General features: G+C 42.5%; 1 protein-coding gene and 1 long non-coding RNA gene across 2 annotated transcripts in view; one reads left to right on the top strand and one right to left on the bottom strand.

Annotated features, from left to right (window-relative positions):
* Positions 1–13,585: 13,585 nt before the first annotated feature.
* LOC131821632 (melanoma-associated antigen B17-like) lies at positions 13,586–15,202 on the bottom strand. The gene has a single exon (XM_059157853.1). It carries the CDS (start codon positions 15,142–15,144, stop codon positions 14,149–14,151), a length of 996 nt encoding a protein of 331 aa, XP_059013836.1. The 5' UTR covers positions 15,145–15,202; the 3' UTR covers positions 13,586–14,148.
* A 408-nt stretch (positions 15,203–15,610) lies between these two features.
* Positions 15,611–21,030, top strand: part of LOC131821635 (uncharacterized) — a 27,979-nt gene continuing 22,559 nt past the window's right edge. Inside the window, exon 1 of the long non-coding RNA XR_009349954.1 lies at positions 15,611–16,243. This is a non-coding gene — a long non-coding RNA (uncharacterized LOC131821635). The remainder of the gene's footprint in view (positions 16,244–21,030) is intronic.

Genomic DNA, 21,030 nt, shown 5'->3' with positions numbered 1-21,030 from the left:
TTTCTGCTGCATGACGAATCTGCAGTGCCCTGGGTGGTGGATGGGGGAATCTGAGAGGCCTGGAGAATGCTTTGTGTCCTAGTGGCAGGCAGCGTCTGGGGAACACCAGAAAAGAGGAGAGGAGGAAATGAAGGATGCTTCTGCTGTTGCTGCAGTGACCTGACATCCTTCTAGATCCTGGCTACCACTCATCCAAGGCTGAGTACAGCTGCCTGGCTCCTCTCAGATCTGAAAGCAGAGGCAAGGATGTGGGTATGCTTCTGTTCTGCAGTTTGTGGTCACTTCAGTCCTCCCCCAGGCAGGTCCTCCTATGTGACCGTTGCCCCTTGGTAAGACTCTCTAGCAATGTCACCTCCCTCCAAGCTCTGAGATTTTGCTCAGGCCAGATGTGAGAAGAAGAACCTGCAGCAAGGGGTGCCTGGGCGGCTCAGTGGGTTAAAGCCTCTGCCTTCAGCTCAGGTCATGATCTCAGGGTCCTGGGATCGAGCCCCGCATGGGGCTCTCTGCTCAGCGGGGAGCCTGCTTCCCCCCACCCCCCACCTGCCTTTCTGCCTGCTTGTGATCTCTGTCAAATAAAATCTTAAAAAAAAAAAAAAAAGAAAGAAAGAAAAAGAAAAAGAATCTGCAGCAAAAGGCATAGTGCACAAGACAGGTGAAGTGTCGTGTCTTAGTCCATTTGGGCTGGTAACAACATACTAGACTAGGCAGCTTGTAAACAACAGAAATTTCTCTTGTTCTAGAGGCTGGAAGTCTCAGATCAGGATGCCAGTGTGGTAGCTTTGGTGAAGGCTCTCTTCTAGGCGGCAGACTGCTGACTTCCCACTGTGTCCTCACATGGTAGAAGGGGTGAGGGATCCCTCAGGTGACTTTTCACTAGAGCTCCTCCCTCAAGGCCTAATGACGCTAGGTTTCAATGTATAAATTTTGGAGGGGACACAAACATTCACGCCCTAGCTGGCTGTCAGATAATAAACAGACTTATCCGTTCTTTCTCTTCACCAGCCAGACTTTATGTATCCTCTTCAAAAAAAATACTTATTTTCTAAAGATAAGGTGCTGAACCGGATGTTTTGTGAGCTCCCAGTCTTTTGATATTACATAACATCACAATGTCCGCCACAGTGCCTTTGGCCCTCAATTATAGTAAGATATATATGGAATAGTAAGAACATCTACCAACTGTGTGTGTTAGTGACTTCATGTTCATATATATGTAGGCATCATCTCAAAAATTCCATGAATTACTTTGTCTTACCATGTGATTTGCTATGATAATAACTATTCTATTTTTCATCCATTCTTCATAGTTTATTAAAATGATAATTAAAAATTCTAGTACTTACCTATAGTTTTTAGGTGTTTTTATATTCTCTGGAGTCACCATGCCACAACTTCCTTCTGTGTAGGCTGAAGTGCTTCTTCTGATTCCTACAGTGTAGCAGTAGAAAGTCAGTCTTCCAAGGCTCCCTGGGAAGAAAAAAGGGCGGAACTTTAAGACCTTTTCCTTCTGGGATCTCACCATCTACCTTTCACAGCAGGCTCCAGAGCCAGTACAGCTGTGTATGGCTTCCGCCTTCCCTCCACTGTGAAGCATTTTTGGACCTAACTTTTGATCCATAACGAAAGCACTGATCAGTTGTACTTCCTCAAAACTAAAACCTTTTGCTTTACAAGACACACTGTGAAAGACAGAGAATAAAGACCATAGACGGGAAGATTTGCATATGTTTGCAACTCACATGTGTGACAAAACACTTGGATCCAAACGAAATAAGAAAAAATATGCCGAACAACAATAAGGAAAAAAGAGTACAGTTAGAAAAGATGCATAGAACTTGAACACATCTCACAGAAGAGGATCTATGAATGGAAAAGAGGCAGATGCAATTATGTTCTGCATGAAGGTCCATTAAGGAACTGTGAATTCATGCAGTGATGACATGCAACTGTCCACCTGCTGTACTAGCTGACATAGAAATTACTCAAAATACCGAGTATTAGTGAGGATTTCAAGCAGTTGGATTGCTCATACACGGATGGTGAGAAAGGAAAATGGTCCAGGATCTCTTAAAATCAATTTGCCAGGTTTGTGTAGTTAAACACGCACCTACCATATGATCAAGCAGCAGCTAAAACGTCACGAACAAATGCATATAGCAGCTTTTTTTGTAGCAGTCTGGAATTTAAGAGAACTTAAGTACCCAACTGTCCTTCAACTGGAGAATGTATAAAAGGCTCAGGTACATCAATACAATGGACTACTCCTCAGCATTAAAAAGAGAAGGAGAGGGGCACCTGGGTGGCTCAGTGGGTTAAAGCCTCTGCCTTTGGCTCAGGTCATGATCCCAGGGTCTTGGGATCGAGCCCCTCATCGGGCTCTCTGCTAAGCGGGGAGCCTGCTGCTTCCTCCTCTCTCTGACTGCCTCTCTGCCTACCTATGATCTCTCTCTCTGTCAAAAAAAAAAAAAAAAACAGAGAGAGATGGGGAAATTTTAGTATATGTGCTGCCGAAGCGAGCCCAAGAGAAGGGGAAATTGATGATAGAAACATTCTGGGTGGATCTTGAGATTATTTGCTGAGCAGAAAAGCTGGCCTGAGTGTAAAATTTACATACCATAAAATCCCACTTCTATAACATTTTCAAAATGACCAAATTATAGGAAATAGAAACAGATCCATGGTTGTCAAGGTTTAAGATTTGGGGGAAAGGTGAGACTTCAGGTAGGGAGTGCTGGAGACATTTTATATGGTGAGAAAACAGTTCTGTATCCTGATTATGGTTATTGTTACATGAATCAATACATGTGGGGTTAAAAAAATAAAACCAAGATGGGATTGGGAGGGAGACAAACCATAAGTGACTCTTAATCTCACAAAACAAACTGAGGGTTGCTGGGGGGAGGGGGTTGGGAGAAGGGGGTGGGATTATGGACATTGGGGAGGGTATGTGCTTTGGTGAGTGCTGAGAAGTGTGTAAACCTGCTGATTCACAGACCTGTATCCCTGGGGATAAAAATATATGTTTATAAAAAATAAAAAATTAAATAAATAAATAAACAGGAATTCTACCCCCTGTCAGATCAGTGCGTGTTCAAACTTTACCATCTGAATTAGATTGCATTTACTTAATAATCCTGTGCGACAATGTTATTGCTGTGACAGATGCCACATTCGCGGGAAGGAGGAGGTAAGAGCAGGGTGAGCCACCTACGCTCTTTCCTCCTCAGACATTGAAGGACAGAAGGCAAGTGGATCTCTCTCTTTTTCTCTTTCTCTGTCCTTCACTTTTGGTAGTGTGAAAAAGAGCTATGTCAGATAAAGGCTTTTGTTTTTGTTTTATGGGCCTTATCAATTACTTACTGTATTTTGATCTCCTTTTCACGTTGGATGTTAGAAAGGACAGGACCAAACTTTGTTCCCAAACAGGGATCTACATCAGATATTTTGTGTATTAGGTCTTCATTGAATTCAACATAGCATTTCTACTCTAATTTTTTTTAAAAAGCTATCTTTAATCATTCAAATTTTAAATTATTATATTATTTTATTGTAAAGTCTTTTTACTGTAAATATCCTTAAATTGTTTCTGAGACTCAAGGGACTGAATTATATTGATGAGTAAATCAAGCCATGTTATGAAGGAAAGTGAAAGTGTGTAAGAAAATGACACAGAAACATTTTTCAAAGACTATAGATATAAAAGATGCGATGCAGTGTTAGATGGTAAGAGGATTGTCCTACCTTGATGTTCAAATCTGAGTAAAATACAGAGGTGTTAAGAAACTTGCTCATTGAGAGTTGGGTGTTCAGAGACATGGAATCTGAATATCTAATGCCAGTTTGACAAAACAGAATATTGAGCAAAGTGGGTTTTCAATACAGCAGACATATATATGCCCATGTTCAGAAAGGAATATGGAACACACAAGTCTCAGAGAGGGCAAAAATGATAGCATATGTTATAATCATGTAAAATAATAACAGCTGCTAGGACTCCTGGAAGGCATAGTCAGTTAAGCGCCCGACTCTTGGTTTTGACTTGGGTTGTGATCTCAGGGTCATGATCTCAGGATCGTGAAATGTACCCCCATGTTTGGCTCCACACTCAGCCCGGCCCCCTCTGTCTCCCCCTCCAAATAGTAAATCTTTTTTAAAAAATAACAGCAACTGCTTTATGATCTGGTAGGAATGTATAACTACTTAAAAGCAAGAATGCAGCAGCAGATCATTTAGCTCTGCAGCAAAGGCATGCTAAAGAAGCAAGGTGATAAATTGGAAAAAGAAGGGCGAGTTTCCATTTGCGATATTCAGGTGCTGCTCTAACTATAAAATGGTATCAGGGAAAATACTGATGTCTATTCATTCTTTTTCACCTTTTTTAGAGAATACGGGCAAACTTTTAAAGAGAAAAAGTAAAGTAGTTTAAGAATTGTACTGCCAACTAATATGTATATGCCCTGTGTGATGGCGAATCTGCGGAATCACCTTCAGATCAAAAGCATGTGGTAAAACTTGAGAATTGATGAGTTCTGAAAAGAAGGCCATGGTTCAAACGCAAAGAAATAAAACATGCTCACTGGAGAAGAGAAAATAGAATTCTTTAATAAAGGAAAATAAACTAACGGAGCAGGTGATACCACAGGGAGAAAATTACTTGGGCATGAAATAATAGAAATTTATATCAATGTGAACAAAATCATTAGTGCCTTTGTTATCGGGACAATTTATAAATGCAAACTTTGTAATAGAAGAATTTCGACACCAGAAAATAAGTATGTGATGTGTAACTAACAATGGAGAGGTTAGCAGCATTGACAGTAGGAGAGGAGAATTAAGTAAATCATGGATCCCAGTTCTGTTTCCATGGTTTTTACTTTGTGAGAGATACTCACATGTTAACTTAGGAGATGTGTTAAATAATAGTCTGTGAGGGAAAATCTGCTTTATCTGACATCATCCTCATGAAAATAAGTAAAAAAAGAAATACATTTTCAGTTACTACTTGAAATTAATGGCAGCAGTGAAAATATTACATATTTTAAATTGCACAGTTTTGCATTTGTTTCCTTTGCCTTTGGAGACATGTCTTGAAAGAAGTTGCTGTGGCCGTTTTCGAAGAGGTCTATGTTCTCCTCTAGGATTTTGATAGATTCCTGCCTCACGTTGAGGTCTTTTATCCATTTCGAGTTTATCTTTGTGTATGGTGTAAGAGAATGGTCGAGTTTCATTCTTCTGTATATAGCTGTCTAGTTTTCCCAGCACCATTTATTAAAGAGACAAAAGTGAAAATGAACTTTTGGGACTTTATCAAGGTCAAAAGCTTCTGCACAGCAAAGGAAACAGTCAAAAAAAAAAAAAAAAACAAAGAGGCAACCCATGGAATGGGAGAAGATATTGGCAAGTGACATTACAGACAAAGGGCTGATATCCAAGATCTGTAAAGAACTCCTCAGACTCAACACACACAAAACAGATAATCACATCAAAAAATGGCAGAAGACATGAACAGACACTTCTCCAAAGAAGACATACAAATGGCCAACAGATACATGAAAAAATGTTCAGCATCATTAGCCGTCAGGGAGATTCAAATCAAAACCACATTGAGATACCACCTTACACCAGTTAGAATGGCCAAAATCAACAAGACGGTAAACAACGTGTGTTGGAGAGGATGCGGAGAAAAGGGAACCCTCTTACAGTCTGGGTGGGAATGCAAGTTGGTGCAGCCAATTTGGAAAACAGCATGGAGATTCCTTAAGAAATTAAAAATAGAGCTATCCTATGGCCCTGAAATTGCACACTGGGTATTTACCCCAAAGATACAGATGTAGTGAAAAGAAGGGCCCCAATGTATGTATGTACCCCAATGTTCATAGCAGCAATGGCCACTGTCACCAAACTGTAGAAAGAACCAAGATGCCCTTCAACAGACAAATGGATAAAGAAGATATGGTCCATATATACAATGGAATATTATGCCTCCATCAGAAAGGATGAATACCCAACTTTTGTATCAACATGGATGGGACTGGAAGAGATTATGCTGAGTGAAGTAACTCAATCAGAGAGAGTCAATTATCATATGGTTTCACTTACTTGTGGAGCATAAGGAATAACACAGCGGACATTGGGAGAAGTGAGTTGGGGGAAATCAGAGTGGGAGAGGAACCATGAGAGACTGTGGACTCTGAGAAACAAACAGGGTTTTAGAGGGGAGGAGGTTTTATGGGGGGGGCTAGGTGAGCCCAGTGGTGGGTATTAAGGAGGGCATGTATTGCATGGAGCACTGGTTGTGGTGCATAAAAAATGAATTTTGGAACACTGAAAAAAAATTAAATTAAAAAAATAAAGAGCACAGTCTTTATATGAGCTCGGGTAACAAACATAGAAATATGTTTGTTATATATAATAAAAGCGATCAGTGTTTTATGTTGTTGCCATGATTAGTTGCCTAGCAGCAATTCATATAAATATTGAATATAGTGAATGAATCCAATCATGTCAGAGAAGATTTGTGTAAGTTATATGTAGGTATATGCATATGTATATATTTCTGCTTTTAAAATATAACTTAAAACTTTCTAGATGGAGTCCTTTAAGTTGGTTGAATGCATATAGCCCAATCCATAGATTTAAAAATTTTTTCCTAATTATTAAAAGGTAAATTTTGAGAATGTGTGTTTAATTTTAGTGTCAGGATATTTTAGATTTATGTGTCAGTTTAACTGGGCCATGGGGTGCCATGATCAAACATGATTCTGGGTGCTTCTGTGAGGGTGTTTTTGTATAAGATTAACATTTAAATACATAGGTTGTCCTCCCTAATGTGGGTACTCCTCTTATAATCACTTGAAGGCCTGAATTGAACAAGGTCTAAGAGAGATTTCTTCCCACCTGATTGCCTTTGAGATTGGACATTTTTCCCCCTATCTTTAGACTCGAAATACTGGAGTTTCAAGTCTGCTGGGCTTCATAGTGGAACTAAACCTGCAGCTGTCCTGGGCATCCAGCTTGTCACCTCATCCTGCAGATCTTGGAAGTTATCAGCCTCCATAATCATGTGAGTCAATTACCTACAATAAATCTCTCTAGAATGATTGATAGATACATAGATACACAGAGATGTATGTATGTGTGTGTGTATATATATATACAAACAAACATCCTATAGGTTCAGTTTCTCTGCAAGGTATGTAAATCATTTTGAATATTTATAGAATTTTATAAACATAAAGGAAATGCATATATATTTTATCAGTGTTGGAAAATATAGAAATCATAAATAAGTAATCATATACCTTTCCACAAGGAGGAAAGGAATATTTTTGATATTTTGCCCTGAATGTTTATACTCTGCTTCTTATGCATAAATGTGTCTGTGAATATATGTACATATGTATACACATACACATACATACATATATCCACACACAAACATACTTGTGTGTGTTCCACAGTCTTTCCATCCAAGTTTTTATTCTAATGTATTTCAAATATTGGATGGCTTACAGTTTGAAGGTATTTGTTGATCACAAAAATTAAGGTTTTAAATTTGGATTATATTACTTATATTTCTGGCGAAGATGGAACAATAGGAAATGGATCTAGATACCTGCCAGAAACAATTAAGAAAACAGGAAGAAGTGCCAAATATATATAACAACCATTTCCAATATATTTGCCATCAGGAAAGGAAAGACAGTGACCCCCGAGAGACTGAAAAGAAAAAAGTGAGCCTAGAATTGCACCAGCTTGTTGCCTTGAATCTATAGGTCAGAGACTGGTAGTTAAAGTGAAACCCATAGCTTAGGAGTTGAGAAGATAAGACTGAGGGTCAGAGGGTGACCAGGAAGTTCGAGTTCACAGGGCAAAGTCCCAGACTGAGAGAGGTGCACAGGGAGAGAATTTCAGACTCCACATGGGGTATTTCCTACTTGCACAAGTCAGAATGGAAAACCATATCATGCCCAGAGCATAAAAGAGAGTACACAGAAAGTTGCTTCTGCCATGATGCAGGCTTTGTCTTAGATTTATGCAGTTTGGCAACACCCAACAAACCTTTAAAGCAAAAAATGAAAAAAAAAAAAGTGTTTCTAAGAATCTTGTCTGAGTTATAGAATAAAGCTCAAAAATATATAGGTATTGGGGAAAAAACAGTATCTGACACACCAGGGCTTGATAAGTGTGAACAAGGCCAAATTCACAATGTTTGGCATCCAATCAAAAATTGCCCAGCATGCAAAGAAGCAGGAGAATATGTCCACTAGCAGGAATAAAAATTAAGTGATTAAAATTTATCTAGAAAGGATATAGCTGATAGAATGAGTAGACAATTACATCAAAAGAGTTATAACTATATTCCATTTTTTTTTTCAAAAACAAAAATAAAAATAAAACATGTTAAACAGAGATACGTAAGACAAAGAAACACAAATGAACTTTGTGGTACTAACTTCTGTGCCTGAGATAAAAACATACACTCTTTTGGACTAATGACAGATTAGATATGACAGAAGAAAAGATTAGTGTATGTTGAAGTCACAACAAGTTTTTTTTTTTTTTTTAGACTTTATGTATTTATTTGACAGAGATCACAAGTAGCAGAGAGGCAGGCAGAGAGAGAGGAGGAAGCAGGCTCCCCGCTGAGCAGAGAGCCCAATGTGGGGCTCAATCCCAGGACCCCTGGGATCATGACCCGAGCCGAAAGCAGAGGCTTTCACCCACTGAGCCACCCAGGCGCCCCCACAATAAGTTTTTATAGCACATCTGTGTCTCCAAAGGAAATGAAAACACTAAGCCAAAACTATATCTGTACTCCCACATTCATTGTAGCATTATTTCAGTAACCAAGACATGGAAACCTCAGTGTCCACTGATGGATGAGTGGATAAATAAAATGTAATAAAATTAAAAAATAAAATAAATGTAATAAAATATTATAATATTCAATATATAATACAATATATATTAATATATTATAATAATTAATATAATATACAACATAATACAAAATATATTATATTAATTATATTAATTATTATAATTAAATATATTATTATATATATCATATATAACCTATAAAATATTACATACTCCTAAAAAGAAGGAAATCCTGACATTTGTAACAACATGGATGGACCTTGAGGGCATTGTGCTAAGTGAAATAATTCAGAGAAAGACAAATACCATATGATCTCACTTATATGTGAGAATCTTTAAAAAACACCAACAGCAACCAAAAAAAAAAAAATCCCCAATGCTTAAATACAGAGAACAGATTGGTTTTTGCCAGAGGTGGAAAGTAAGGTGGGTAAAAATGGGTGAATGTAGTCAAAAGGTACAAACTCCCAGTTGTAAAATAAATGAGTCCTGATAGGAAAAAAAAAAAAAAAAGTATAGAATTATTTTTAAGATAATACCTGTCATGGGCTAATTTTATTCACCACAGAGGCTGTTACAGAATTTACTAGGCTTGATGTAGAGTAGGCAGTTGTGATTTCTCTGTATTGAATTATTTTGATGCAAGAATATATCACCATTATCTTGGTAATTAAAATACTTAAATAAGTCTAACAACAGAAAGAGGAGGTGTGTACTAAAGCAACTGCTAGCTGATGCCACAGACACAATGTGAAGTCTGAACAGCTTCATCGAATGAAGGCGCATTTCTGGATGTGGATTGGAAGCGGGGGGTGGGGGGGGTCTGTGCTATTACGTGACCCAGTGATTCAGGCTCTATCCATAACCTAAACATGGGTTTCAGTGCTCGCTATAGAGCAAAAGAAGAAAAGTGTGGAGGTGGAATACACTCTGTCAAATATATAGGCCCAGAAATGAGAAAAAAAAAAAATGTTTCCACTTATATTTCAGTGGCATGGGTAGTCACATGACCCTTCCTAACTACAAGCGAACTGGGCAGCGTAGTCTACTGGTGAGCCAAAGAGGAGGGCAAGACACCTATGGATGAGTAGCTCTAGTCTCTCCCATAAACTTACACAGTAGATGCTCAGGAAAAGAGCATTATAACAAATTCTAACACAGGACTCCTGGGTAGCTCAGTCGATTAAGCTTTGGACTCCTGATTTCAGCTCAGGTCATGATCTCAGAGTCATGGGATCAAGCCCCACTTTAGCTCTGCACTCAGCAGGGAGTCTGCTTAAGACTCCCTCCCTCTCCCTTCGCCCCCTCCCTTGCATATGCTTTCTCTCTCTCTCTCTCAAATAAATCTAAAAAGAAAGAAAAGAATTTGGTATGAAAACAATCTCCTCCACTCCTGGTGGCGTTTCTGGCAAGGCTAAGTCTGCCTTAAAATTCTACGACATTCTTAAGACCCTACCATGTGACAGGGGCTTCACAATACAAGATCACATCAGGTTTATCCAAAGGATCCTATAAAACTTAAGCAGGGAAGGAACATCTTCTTCTCATAAAAGCTTCTTTCTGGGTTAACCATTGCAGTAGATTCCAGAATCTCAGTAGGAAAAGAATGTTCTCTTTCTATTAAAGCATAGTCAAAACCTTAACTCGTGAGTCTGGGCAACCCTCAGCATGACTGGGCGGGCAGGACACTTCACAAGTCCCAGTAGGCGAGGAAAAACCAAGGTATTCCTCTGCGGCAAGGACTGAGATAAGAGGCAACAGAACGGTGCTGAACTATTTTAATCTTTGCTGTTCCAAGACAGTGTGTCTCCCAAGGAACCACTTTCTTCTTACAGAAGTGCTCTGGGCTTCTGAGGATTTCAGCGTCAGCAGGTGCTTGCTGCATAGTGAGATCCCGGGTCATTCCTCATCCCCAAATTGCGAGGAAGGTTTTGGTTATTGACCACTTGGTTAAGCTCCCTCATCCGTGTCTTTGTTCGGAGGCCAGTCTCAAATACCACACTGTTAAGAGATTCCAGAGTGGGACGTGAAGGGCCAAGGCCTTCATCCATCCATGTATATAGAGCACCTACTACACTGATTGGCAAATATTGGGTCTCTTATTAATGACAACTTTTACTCAGATCATCTTGGTCCCAGGTGATACCACCCACACCTTTGTAATACTTTTGTTTGTTTGCTTTCATTCAGCCTATGTCAGAGAATATGCACTGCAGGACAGAAAACACCAAAATAGCCAATATGTTTCCTGGCAAGAAAATTGTCCCTATTCGAGGGGTATGTAATTTTAATTTCAGTATGAGTCTTACCCAGTTAGATGCAGCTCAGTGGTCCCTGACTTAGAATTTGCAGAATTGTACTCAAGAAAACCTAATTACAATGCCATTTCAATGGAGTGGGCTCTGGCTTTCCTCATCCAAGGCAGAGTGTGAACTTGGTGGCTTCTTGACCATACTTTAAGAGAATAGAACCCTGTTTCTTAGAAGTTTCTTAGATATGATGTACACGAAACACCTAGTTTGTCCACTGTGTTCATCAGCAGTGGGACAAAAGTGCAGGACCCCATCTATTCCTGCTTCAGGTGGAGAGGTGTCTCTGGTTTTCCCACATTCCCAAGGTTGCTGTTAAGAATTCATTCCACGGGGGATGCCTGGGTGGCTCAGTTGGTTGGATGACTGCCTTCGGCTCAGGTCATGATCCCGGAGTCCTGGGATCGGGTCCCGCATCAGGCTCCCACCTCCATGCGGAGTCTGCTTCTCCCTCTGACCTTCTCCTTGCTCATGCTCTCTCTCACTGTCTCTCTCTGAAATAAATAAATAAAATCTTTTAAAAAAAATTCATTCCAGGGGCACCTGGGTGGCTCAGTCGTTAAGCATCTGCCTTCGGCTCAGGTCATGATCCCAGAGTCCTGGGATCAAGTCCCACATTGGGCTCTCTGCTCGGTGGGAAGCCTGCATCTCCCTCTCCCGCTCCCCCTGCTTGTGTTCTTTCTCTTGCTGTGTCTCTGTCAAATGAATAAAATCTTTAAAAAAGAAGAATTCATTCCAGGCTTCAGTCTGTCCACTCCCAGACACACAATCTGATGTCTGTCCTTTGCTTAGAATTCGCTTAGCCTCACGTAGCCCAACACATTCTGCCTCTGAAGACCTCCAGAGTCACAGCTCCAAACTACCTGGCCTCACATAATCTACACTTGACTGCTCTCATCTGGAAGTTCCTCCTCTTCCTCACTGCTTCTTTTTTGTTGACTTTTAGGTCTTAGAGTATATCTCACCATCTTCCTTCGATGACAGCTTCTCCTAGACTTGTAAATCTATGGACAGTGGCTCAGTCTTCTTTTTCTTTCTATTCCCCCATACTACAATGAAGTTTCCCAAAGAGAAGATGGTGAATTAATACTTGGTAATTAGACAGTAAGCAGGGTTTCTAATGTATTATGATTTCATTTCACCCATAATCCTGAATAAGCAGAGAAAATCCAGGTATGTGTGTGTGTGTGTGTGTGTGTGTGTGTGTGTGGTGTGTGTGTGTGTGTGTGTGTATGTATATATATATATGTATATATATTTATATATTTATACATATATATTTATATATTTATACATATATATTTAATATGTATATAATCATTTATTATATATCTACATATGTATCTTATATAGATATATATATATAGACAGGTAGAGATGCAGATACATATTAAAGACTAAAATGAGCCTGGCCAAGAATTTAACCATTTACTGTCCAATTTTTCTTTTTCGTGATTCCTAAGTAATTTTCCCATAGAATTAGTTCACATTTTCATGACAGTCCCTATGCCAATAACATGTTATATCGTTCTGGTAAATAGAAAATATAAAGGGTTGTACAACTTTCTAACACTACTGAGGAACTTCACATCAGATTAAGATGCTCACACTCCAGACTTCAGAGGCTAAAGCAAGCATGAGCCCCATCTGCTCCCCACCGCCCACCAGTCTATATTCTCTCTAGACTGGTAGAAGGGGTGAGGCTCTATGGGACTGCACTGTTCTGAGGCTGGTGACCCCCTTAGATCTCACTTGGTCAGGATCTGGACTGGTGCCTCAGCCCCCACTGTTATGGGGTTGGTGGTCTCCTCAGTCTTAAGGGTCCTCACCTTGACTCCTGCTACAATCTAGAAATACTCCCTCTGCTGACCTGATGAGGTTTCTCCCCTATAGGAGATGCCATGGGAGGAAGCGAGTATGATTCATCATGTTTCCACACCTGGGTCTCTCAGGCCCAACAAGGGAGAGGGCTGTATATAGCTTCATTCTTTCTGTGAAAAGTATTCTTATTGTTACTCAGTGTTACTGCCTTGACTTCTGTTAAAACCCTCTTCTGGAAGGGGCCTCCCTGTGTTACTCCAAGGATTTCACATCCCTGTGACCATCCCTAGCTCTATCACTTGCCAACCTTATGAAAGTGAGAAATGTACAAGTTATTTGTCAGAAAAGGGAGTCTCCTAAGTCCTGTCTTGTAGGAATGTTGGAATACACACTGTATTGTAAAGCACTTGGCATTCTTATGGGGAAATATTGGATCTTTAATCATTGATATGTATGATTATTTTGAAACCCCAAGTTATCAACCTCCTATTTTTTTTGTTCTTAGTCGAGTAGATATTAGAGAATATACAGTTGCTCTTCAACAGTCTTTAATAAATCACACAAATCCAGGGTAGATAACTTCTAATATTAGGGATAAAAGACTAAAAGAAATAAAGAATTGAACATCTTAAATTTTAAAAGCTTTTTCATACACTTTGTGATCCCAGCTATTTTGCTATTGGATTCCTTCACATCTCCATGTAAATTGTGTTCTGATGGCGTGTTGTATTGTCTGGATCATGAACAAATTATTGAGTATTTTTAAATTGTTTCATAAATACTAAAACTGGAACATTAAAACCTTTTAAACAGCAAAAACTATATGGCCCACGTTGTTTATATATTTATACTATGAAGCTAAGTAAAATTTCTATTAAAAATTTTGAAAAAATACTAAATATCTTCAGCTAATATCTGTTTATCTTTACCTTGAATAACTCATGTGAGGAAGTGACAAAAAGAAGATATGCTTTGTTAAAACTACATCCACCTCAAACCCCACTACTTAAAATGTTGAATTCTTTCTTAACTGTGAGAACACCTATGCTTTGTTCCCTCCCATCCCTAGGGGTCTGCACTACTGGGAAAGTGCCCTCTCCCACCCCAGGGGAAAGCAGCCGCCCCAGCTGCCTGACTAGAACCGGCGCCTGCTACGGCCCACCACGCGCTCCTCCTCCTCTAGCAGAGCCTCCTCATATAGCTGAGGGAAGCAGCTGGGCAAGGTGTCGTTGATCTTGGCCAGGGCCTGCAGCACCTGCATCTTGCTGGTCTCCACGCGGGCCCGTGGGCCCCACAGGAACTCGTGGCGCAGAGGGTCGCTGGCGGGTACCGGGCGGTACTCCAGGTAGCCCTGGCGCACCAGGTCTTCAGTGATGAACTTGCGCGGCTCACCGAAGACCAGGTGCCTCTTGCCCTCCTGCACGCCCAGCACATTGAGGAACTCCCAGACCTCCTCTTCACTGGCGCGGTTGCCCTTCATGAAGATCACGCCCAGGAGCGCCATCAGGAGGCCGGTCTTGGGCAGACCCTTGCCGCCGCCGCCCAGGGTGCCCTCGCCTGGGAGGGCCAGCTTGCTGACCAGCGTGTAGGACTGGCCGCGGGCATCGACCTCCCGGACCTCCAGGCCGAAGACCAGCTCCATGCGCTGGGAGGTGAGCCTGAAGATCTCGGGGAAGTGCTCGCCGTACTTCCTGCCAACGATCTTCAGCAGCGCCGCCCGTGTGATGGGCTCTCCAGAGCTGTGCTTCTCCAGCAGGAACTGCACCAACATCCCGACCTTGCGGATCAGAGGGTTTTTGCGGATGGCCCGGAGGGCAACCCGGGGAGCGGCCTGGGGAGCGGCCCGGGGAGCGGCCAGGGGGGCGGCTGGGGCCGCAGTTGCGGCCAGGTTCTCTGCACCCTGGTCACCTGGCAGGCCTGGGGACCCTGGGCCAGGAAATCCAGGGGCTGAGCCACCCTGTGGTGGTGAAGATGGACCCGCCTCTTCCGGGGAGCACGGGGGAGCAGGGGGGGGCTCCTCCTCTGCTGCTGCTGCTACAGCATCAGGAGCATCCCCGACACCCTGAGCCTCACCGCGGCCCTGATGGCGTTTCTCCCGGGCACGGACCTTGCTCTTCTGGCCCCGAGGCATGGTGACACTGGGCAGGGCTGGGAGGCAGCGAGGACACCTGGAGAGGGGGGACAGTGAGGTGGGGGGGGCCCTTCAGCAGAGAGATCCCACCTTGGTTTTGCCCATGGACACCCCTGCACGGTCCCCCAGGGCACTGCTCTAGGACCCCGCAGGGCTCCGTTACCCTGGTCAGCCTGGACCCTGAGGAGGAAGGTGGTGTGAGCCTTGGGCCCCAGCCAGCCAGCCAGCCCTGCCTGGGCGCTACGGGAGTGACATCAGTGTTCCTGACAGTGAAGACCCCAGTGTCCAGGTAGGCCTGAGGAGTGGGGGATGGAGGGGAGGGTCCCCCGTTAAGTGTTGGGAAGACCTGGGCCCCCACCCTCCTCCCCTGCTCTGAAGGCGACCTGGGATCTTCCATGGTACTCTCAAGAAGGGAAGGAGGGAGCCTTCAGCCCACCACTGAAGTCAGGGGCACCTAGTGCTGACCACTGATGGGAGGGCTTCTCTGCCCTGAGTTCCTGGGATCCTCGGAATGACGCAGAACCCCCACTCTGACTCCGTGTAGGACCTGGGACCCTTCCTTCCTCTGACTGCAGGCTGCCCCTGCGAATTAAAGCTGAAACCTGCCTGAGACCTGATGGGAGAAATGATGGGATGTCTCAGGCTGATATCCCTTTCTGGGCCTATTAAGGATCGACAGGAGAGGACAAGCCCTATTGTTCCTGCTTCCCGCGGTCCTCACTCCGGGTCCTCCCTTGCCCCGCTTCTGGCCACTCACGCTAATGGCAGCAGGTGCTGGAGACTCATTAGGAGCCGGAAGGTCCTCACCCTGAGTCCCAGCACGACCTGGAAATCCTCCCTCTGCTGACCGGCAGCCAGCCCCCAGACCTGGGCCCCTACCTCCCCGAGTTTCTGGAGCACAAAGTGAGGCAGTCTTTAGACCAGCCCGGACCCTCCCAGGCCAAGGCGGAGACTCCATGTGGCCTCTGTTCTGGGGTATGAATTCCCCCCAAAGGCCGTCTCCTTCCCACCAGTAGGCCTGGGGGTCTCTGCCTGTGCTGAGCTGAGCCAGAGTCTGGCAGTCCCCGGCCAAGGCCTGCAATCCCCAAGACCCCATGAGGTAAGTGAAGGGACCTGGGGCTTAACCGCCATGTTGGGGCCTCTGAGACCCGAGAGCAGGGGCGGAGCGGGGCAGGGGCTGTTGGACCCCTCTTTCCAGGGGAGTAGGGGCTGGGGGTTGTCGAGGGTGTGTCCCCACAGCTGTAACCCGGGACTCCTCACACCCCGACCCCTAACAGTACGCAGGACCCCTGTCTGGCCTCACCCTAGGCAGGAGCTGTCCGACAAGGCCTCACTGCCCACGGCGGGGTCAGGAGGAAGTTCTTGAGGGCCGGGAGGTCCACTTCCGTTCCTGTGAGTCTGGGCCCCAAGGAGGATCCTGGAGAGTGGGGGTGGGCTGCAGGGGACTCTGTGGGCGGGGCCCTGTGGGCGGGGCCCTGTGGTTGGGGTGGGGAGTGAATGTGGGTAGTGTGTGGTGTGCTGGATTGTAGAGGGGAGTCCCTCAGAACTCACAAAGGGGCTTTCAGTGACTCTTAGCAAGTCCAGTGATTCTCCCTCTGCTGTGCTGAGTGTGCTGGCCTGAGACCAATGGTGTCATTTCGTACCCAACCTCTAGTAAGAATTCCGGGTGTCTGAGCTTAGCTGCTATTCTCAGGGCTTCCCAGGTCTGACAGCAGGTGGTAGCTTGGGTGGGGGCAGGGGGGGCGTCTGTTCACTTTGGTGGGGACTCCCTTAATCATCTCTCAGTGTCTTTCATTGACTTCTTGTGGGAATTGTGATACCTCCCCTTTGCTAACTTAAGGCCTCATACCAATGACTTCAACTCTCTGAGAGTCCTCCTGATAAATCATGTGGGTACCCCTCATCTGACCACTCCTTCCTGTGACCTTCCAGAGCTTTCATTAGACATTTACACCTTATTCAAATCCTGTTTCAAATAACACTGTACTGTCACTATTAGTACAAGTGTCTTACACCAGAGTATTTCCAATTCCCCCCTTGTGAGGTGGTATCTCGTTGCGGTTTTGCCCTGATGCCAGGGGATGTTTACAGTGTAAGGTTTCCTACCCCTTCCTGAATCCAGGGGCTTCTGCTCCCAGTAAGTTGTGATTCCCTTGTCTCTTTCAGTCTAGGGGGCATTGATTTGCCGTGTAACTTCAATTCTCTTAATAGGTCAAGAACAATTATTGACTTTTTGGTTTGCTTGGCTTTTTTTTTTTCTTATTGGAAGGATGGTAGTGATGATTTCTAACATCTTTACATGTCAAAGCAGGAAAATTGTTTAATTTCAGATAGTAAAATTGGTACCAAACATCCATATCTTGTTTCGTACTTTATTGGACATTTTTAGAACTTTCTCCATTTATGTATGTTTACTATAGATTATACAAAGTGGAAATTCACCTCTAATTAAGTTTGCTAAAATTCCTTAACTTGAACTCGTGATGAGTTTTTATCAAAGGCCTTTTCCTTACTCTTGCATATCATTAAATTGTGATATCATGATTTATAATAGGAAATACGGGTTGTGCTTTCATCCCCATTCCTGACACATAACACCCAAAACTCTTGAAATTTCCTAAATGATAAGAGCAATAAAGGTGACAGGAGTGCTTTTTGCATAATTCAGAACAAGTGCCTTTCAGCCATATCTGAGTTTATGTTAATGAGGTGGTTTATGTTAATGAGTTTATGTTAATGAGGTGGTTATGTTAATGAGGTGGTTTTAGAAAGCCACTAAATATGGGCGCTGCCTGCCAGGGCAATGAACTGCATATTTTTTTTATATTTTATTTATTTATTTGACAGACAGAGATCATAAGCAGGCAGAGAGGCAGGCAGAGAGAGAGGAGGAAGCAGGCTCCCCGCTGAGCAGAGAGCCCGATGCAGGGCTCTATCCCAGGATATCCCAGGACCCTGAGATCATGACCTGAGCCGAAGGCAGAGGCTTCAACCCACTGAGACACCCAGGAGCCCCTGAACTACATATTTAAAGGGTTGGAAACTTCAGCCCCACCTCCTGACCTCCAGGAAGGGGAGAGAGACTGGAGATTCACTTACTCAGCAGTGGCCAGTGATTTACTTAATTGTGCATATGTAATGAAGCCTCAGTAAACATCCTAACCAGGGGCACCTGGATGGTGCAGTCTGTTAAGCGTCAGACTCTTGATTTCTGTACAGGCCATGATTTAGGGGTCCTGAGATGGATCACAGCATTTGGACTCCATGCTGGGCTTGGATCAGACTTAAGATTCCCTCTCTCCCTCTGCCCTTCCCCCTGCACCCTCTTTCTCTTAAACAACAACAACATAACCAGAGTGTTTTGGAGAGCTTCCAGTTTGCTGAAATCCTGGAGGTACTGGGGGGGGGGGGGGGTGCCGCTGGAGAGAGGGCATGGAAGCCCTGTGCCCCTTCCCCACACCAGGCTTTAAGCATTTCTTACGTTTGGGTGTTACTGGCTCATTCTGTTTTTATAATAACTTAGTAGCCTAGTAATTAAATCGTTCTCTTGAGTTCTGTGAGCCATTTTAGAAAATTTTCAAACCCAAAGACGGGTTTGTGGGAACCCCTGATTTATAGCCAGTGAGAAGTATGGGGGGCCCAGATTTGTGATTAAGTATATGATTGTCTTACGGGAATGAGCCCTTAACTTGTGAGATTTGATGCTAATTTCAGGTAAATATTGTCAGAATAGAATCGAGTTGTAGATACCTAGCTGGTGTGGGGGATAAAAACCCAAAACCTCATTCATTTGGTGTCTGTAGCACTGAAAGCAAAGGTGTAGAGAAAAATATTTACTTTTACAAACGCATTTTCTTTTTCTGTGAATGTAGTAATTTCCATTTGTCAGTATTTTCTTCTGTGATAACAGTCATTGTGTTTCTTAGTCACCCTGTTTATTCATTTAATTCATGCTTATATTGAATATCTGTAAATTTACTTTAAAGATTATTTGTCTCCATGTGCGTGATCTTTGCTTGAGTACTCTTTTATTGGGCATTCTTACCTAGCATTTTTATCAAGGAGAGCTACTCTGTTAATGGTTGATCCATTTCCCATCATTTTGTATGATTTGGAAGAATTTAAATAAGATGGTGTTTAGTTTTCCCCTAACCATTTGGTATAATCGGCTTCCAAACCTGACTTGTCTTGGAAAATTCTGATGGTGCTATAGGTTTTGACTATCTTCAGTACAGTGGTTTATGTATTGTAGAATTTATTCATTTTATGTAGATTATCAAATTTAAAGGCATGATACTTATAATTAAAGCAATCATACACACATTACAGAGAAGAGAATAATGAACCCAAGGTACCTGAAACTCAGCATCAATAATCCTCAATGTCACAGGACAAATACTATTCAAATTCAGATTTATTTATCAGTTTATTGACATGTCCATTTCTGAGACAAAGCGATACCATTCAGAAATACCTAATATCTGTTTCTGCTTTGTGGTGATGTTGACTGAGATCTTCACCCTTTTCTGTAAATCCATTAGGGGCTATAGAATGGTATCCTCGATCATTCCACCGATTTTGTGTGTGTGTGTGTATATTTTATATATAACGTTTAAAGTAAACAATTCAGTAGCATTAGTACACTCATAACATTGTACAGCCACCTCTGTCTAATTCCAAACACAATCATCATTCCAAAAAACATCTTCCTACCCTTCAAAAAGTTACTTCCCATTCACTGCTCTCCCTAGCCTCTGGCAGTCATCATTCTGTTTTCCCTGTGTCTGAATTTGCTTAGACTGGATGATTCCTATACTTGTTGTCACACAATATGTGACCCTTTGTGTCTGGTTTCTTTCACCTATCCTAGTGTTTTCAAGGTTCATCCATGGTCTATCATGTATTGGTATTTTATTCCTTTTTAGGACCAAATAATATTACATTGCAAGGATATACTCTGTTTTTGTTTATTCATCTGTTGATGGAATTTTGGGGTTGTCTGCATTTGGGGGCCTTATGAATAATAATGCTTCTGTGAATATTTGTACACCAATGTTTCTTTGATTATTCTTAAAATAATGTTGATTATTTATATACCTAGGAGTACAACCGCTGAGTCATATGGTAATTCTTTGTTTAAATTTGAGGGACTGCCAAACTTTTGCAAAGAGCCTGAACCATTTTATATTCCTACCAGGACTGTATGTGGGTTCCAATTTCTCCACATTCTTGTGAGCACTTGTTTGCGTGGGGTTTTTTGGTTTTGTTTTGTTTTTTGTTTTTTCCCCATTTTTTTCCCCATATTTTTTTCCCCACCCTAGTAAAATGCTATCCCATTGTGTCTTTGTTTCACATTTTCCTAATGACTAATGATGTTGAGCATCTTTTCATGTTAGCCATTGGTAGATTTTTTTTAGAGAAATACGGTGGGGGGTTTTTTGTTTTTGTTTTTAAGTTGTTATTGGTCTTTCTGTTTTGTGGCTTTTTTCCTCCCACAGTGATGGAGAGACAGGCCTGGTCTTTTCTGATGACTACATTTCAATGGGAAGTCTTTCAGATCTTTGAAAAAGACATTCCTGGGTTGTTTGAGATATATAAACACCTCAAAGGGTCGAAGGATGGATTTATAATTAAAAGGTTTTATTGTTCCTGTGGCGTTGATTTTTAAATAGATTCTCTAAAGGAAGATGGGGGGGCTATCATCAGATGTTGGCTGGAACAAATGGTAATTCTTTTTGTAGACTCGGTATTTTCCAAATAGAAACTCATGGACAGCTGGGTTGTCCTAAGATGTAGCCTTAGGCTGCTAAAAGCCTTGCTTGAGTTCAGTCAAGTTTTTTAGTGCGGGGGTTTAGGCAGAGTCATTCATGCCAAGAGTTTTTGCAG

Source organism: Mustela lutreola, chromosome X, assembly GCF_030435805.1.
Source record: "Mustela lutreola isolate mMusLut2 chromosome X, mMusLut2.pri, whole genome shotgun sequence".
In the NCBI taxonomy this organism is placed as follows: Eukaryota; Metazoa; Chordata; class Mammalia; order Carnivora; family Mustelidae; genus Mustela; species Mustela lutreola.
This window is presented reverse-complemented; position numbering and strand designations above follow the sequence as displayed.

Coding starts and splice junctions, on each gene's coding strand:
- LOC131821632 (XM_059157853.1), bottom strand. CDS start 15,144: ATGCCTCGGGGCCAGAAGAGCAAGGTCCGTGCCCGGGAGAAACGCCAT.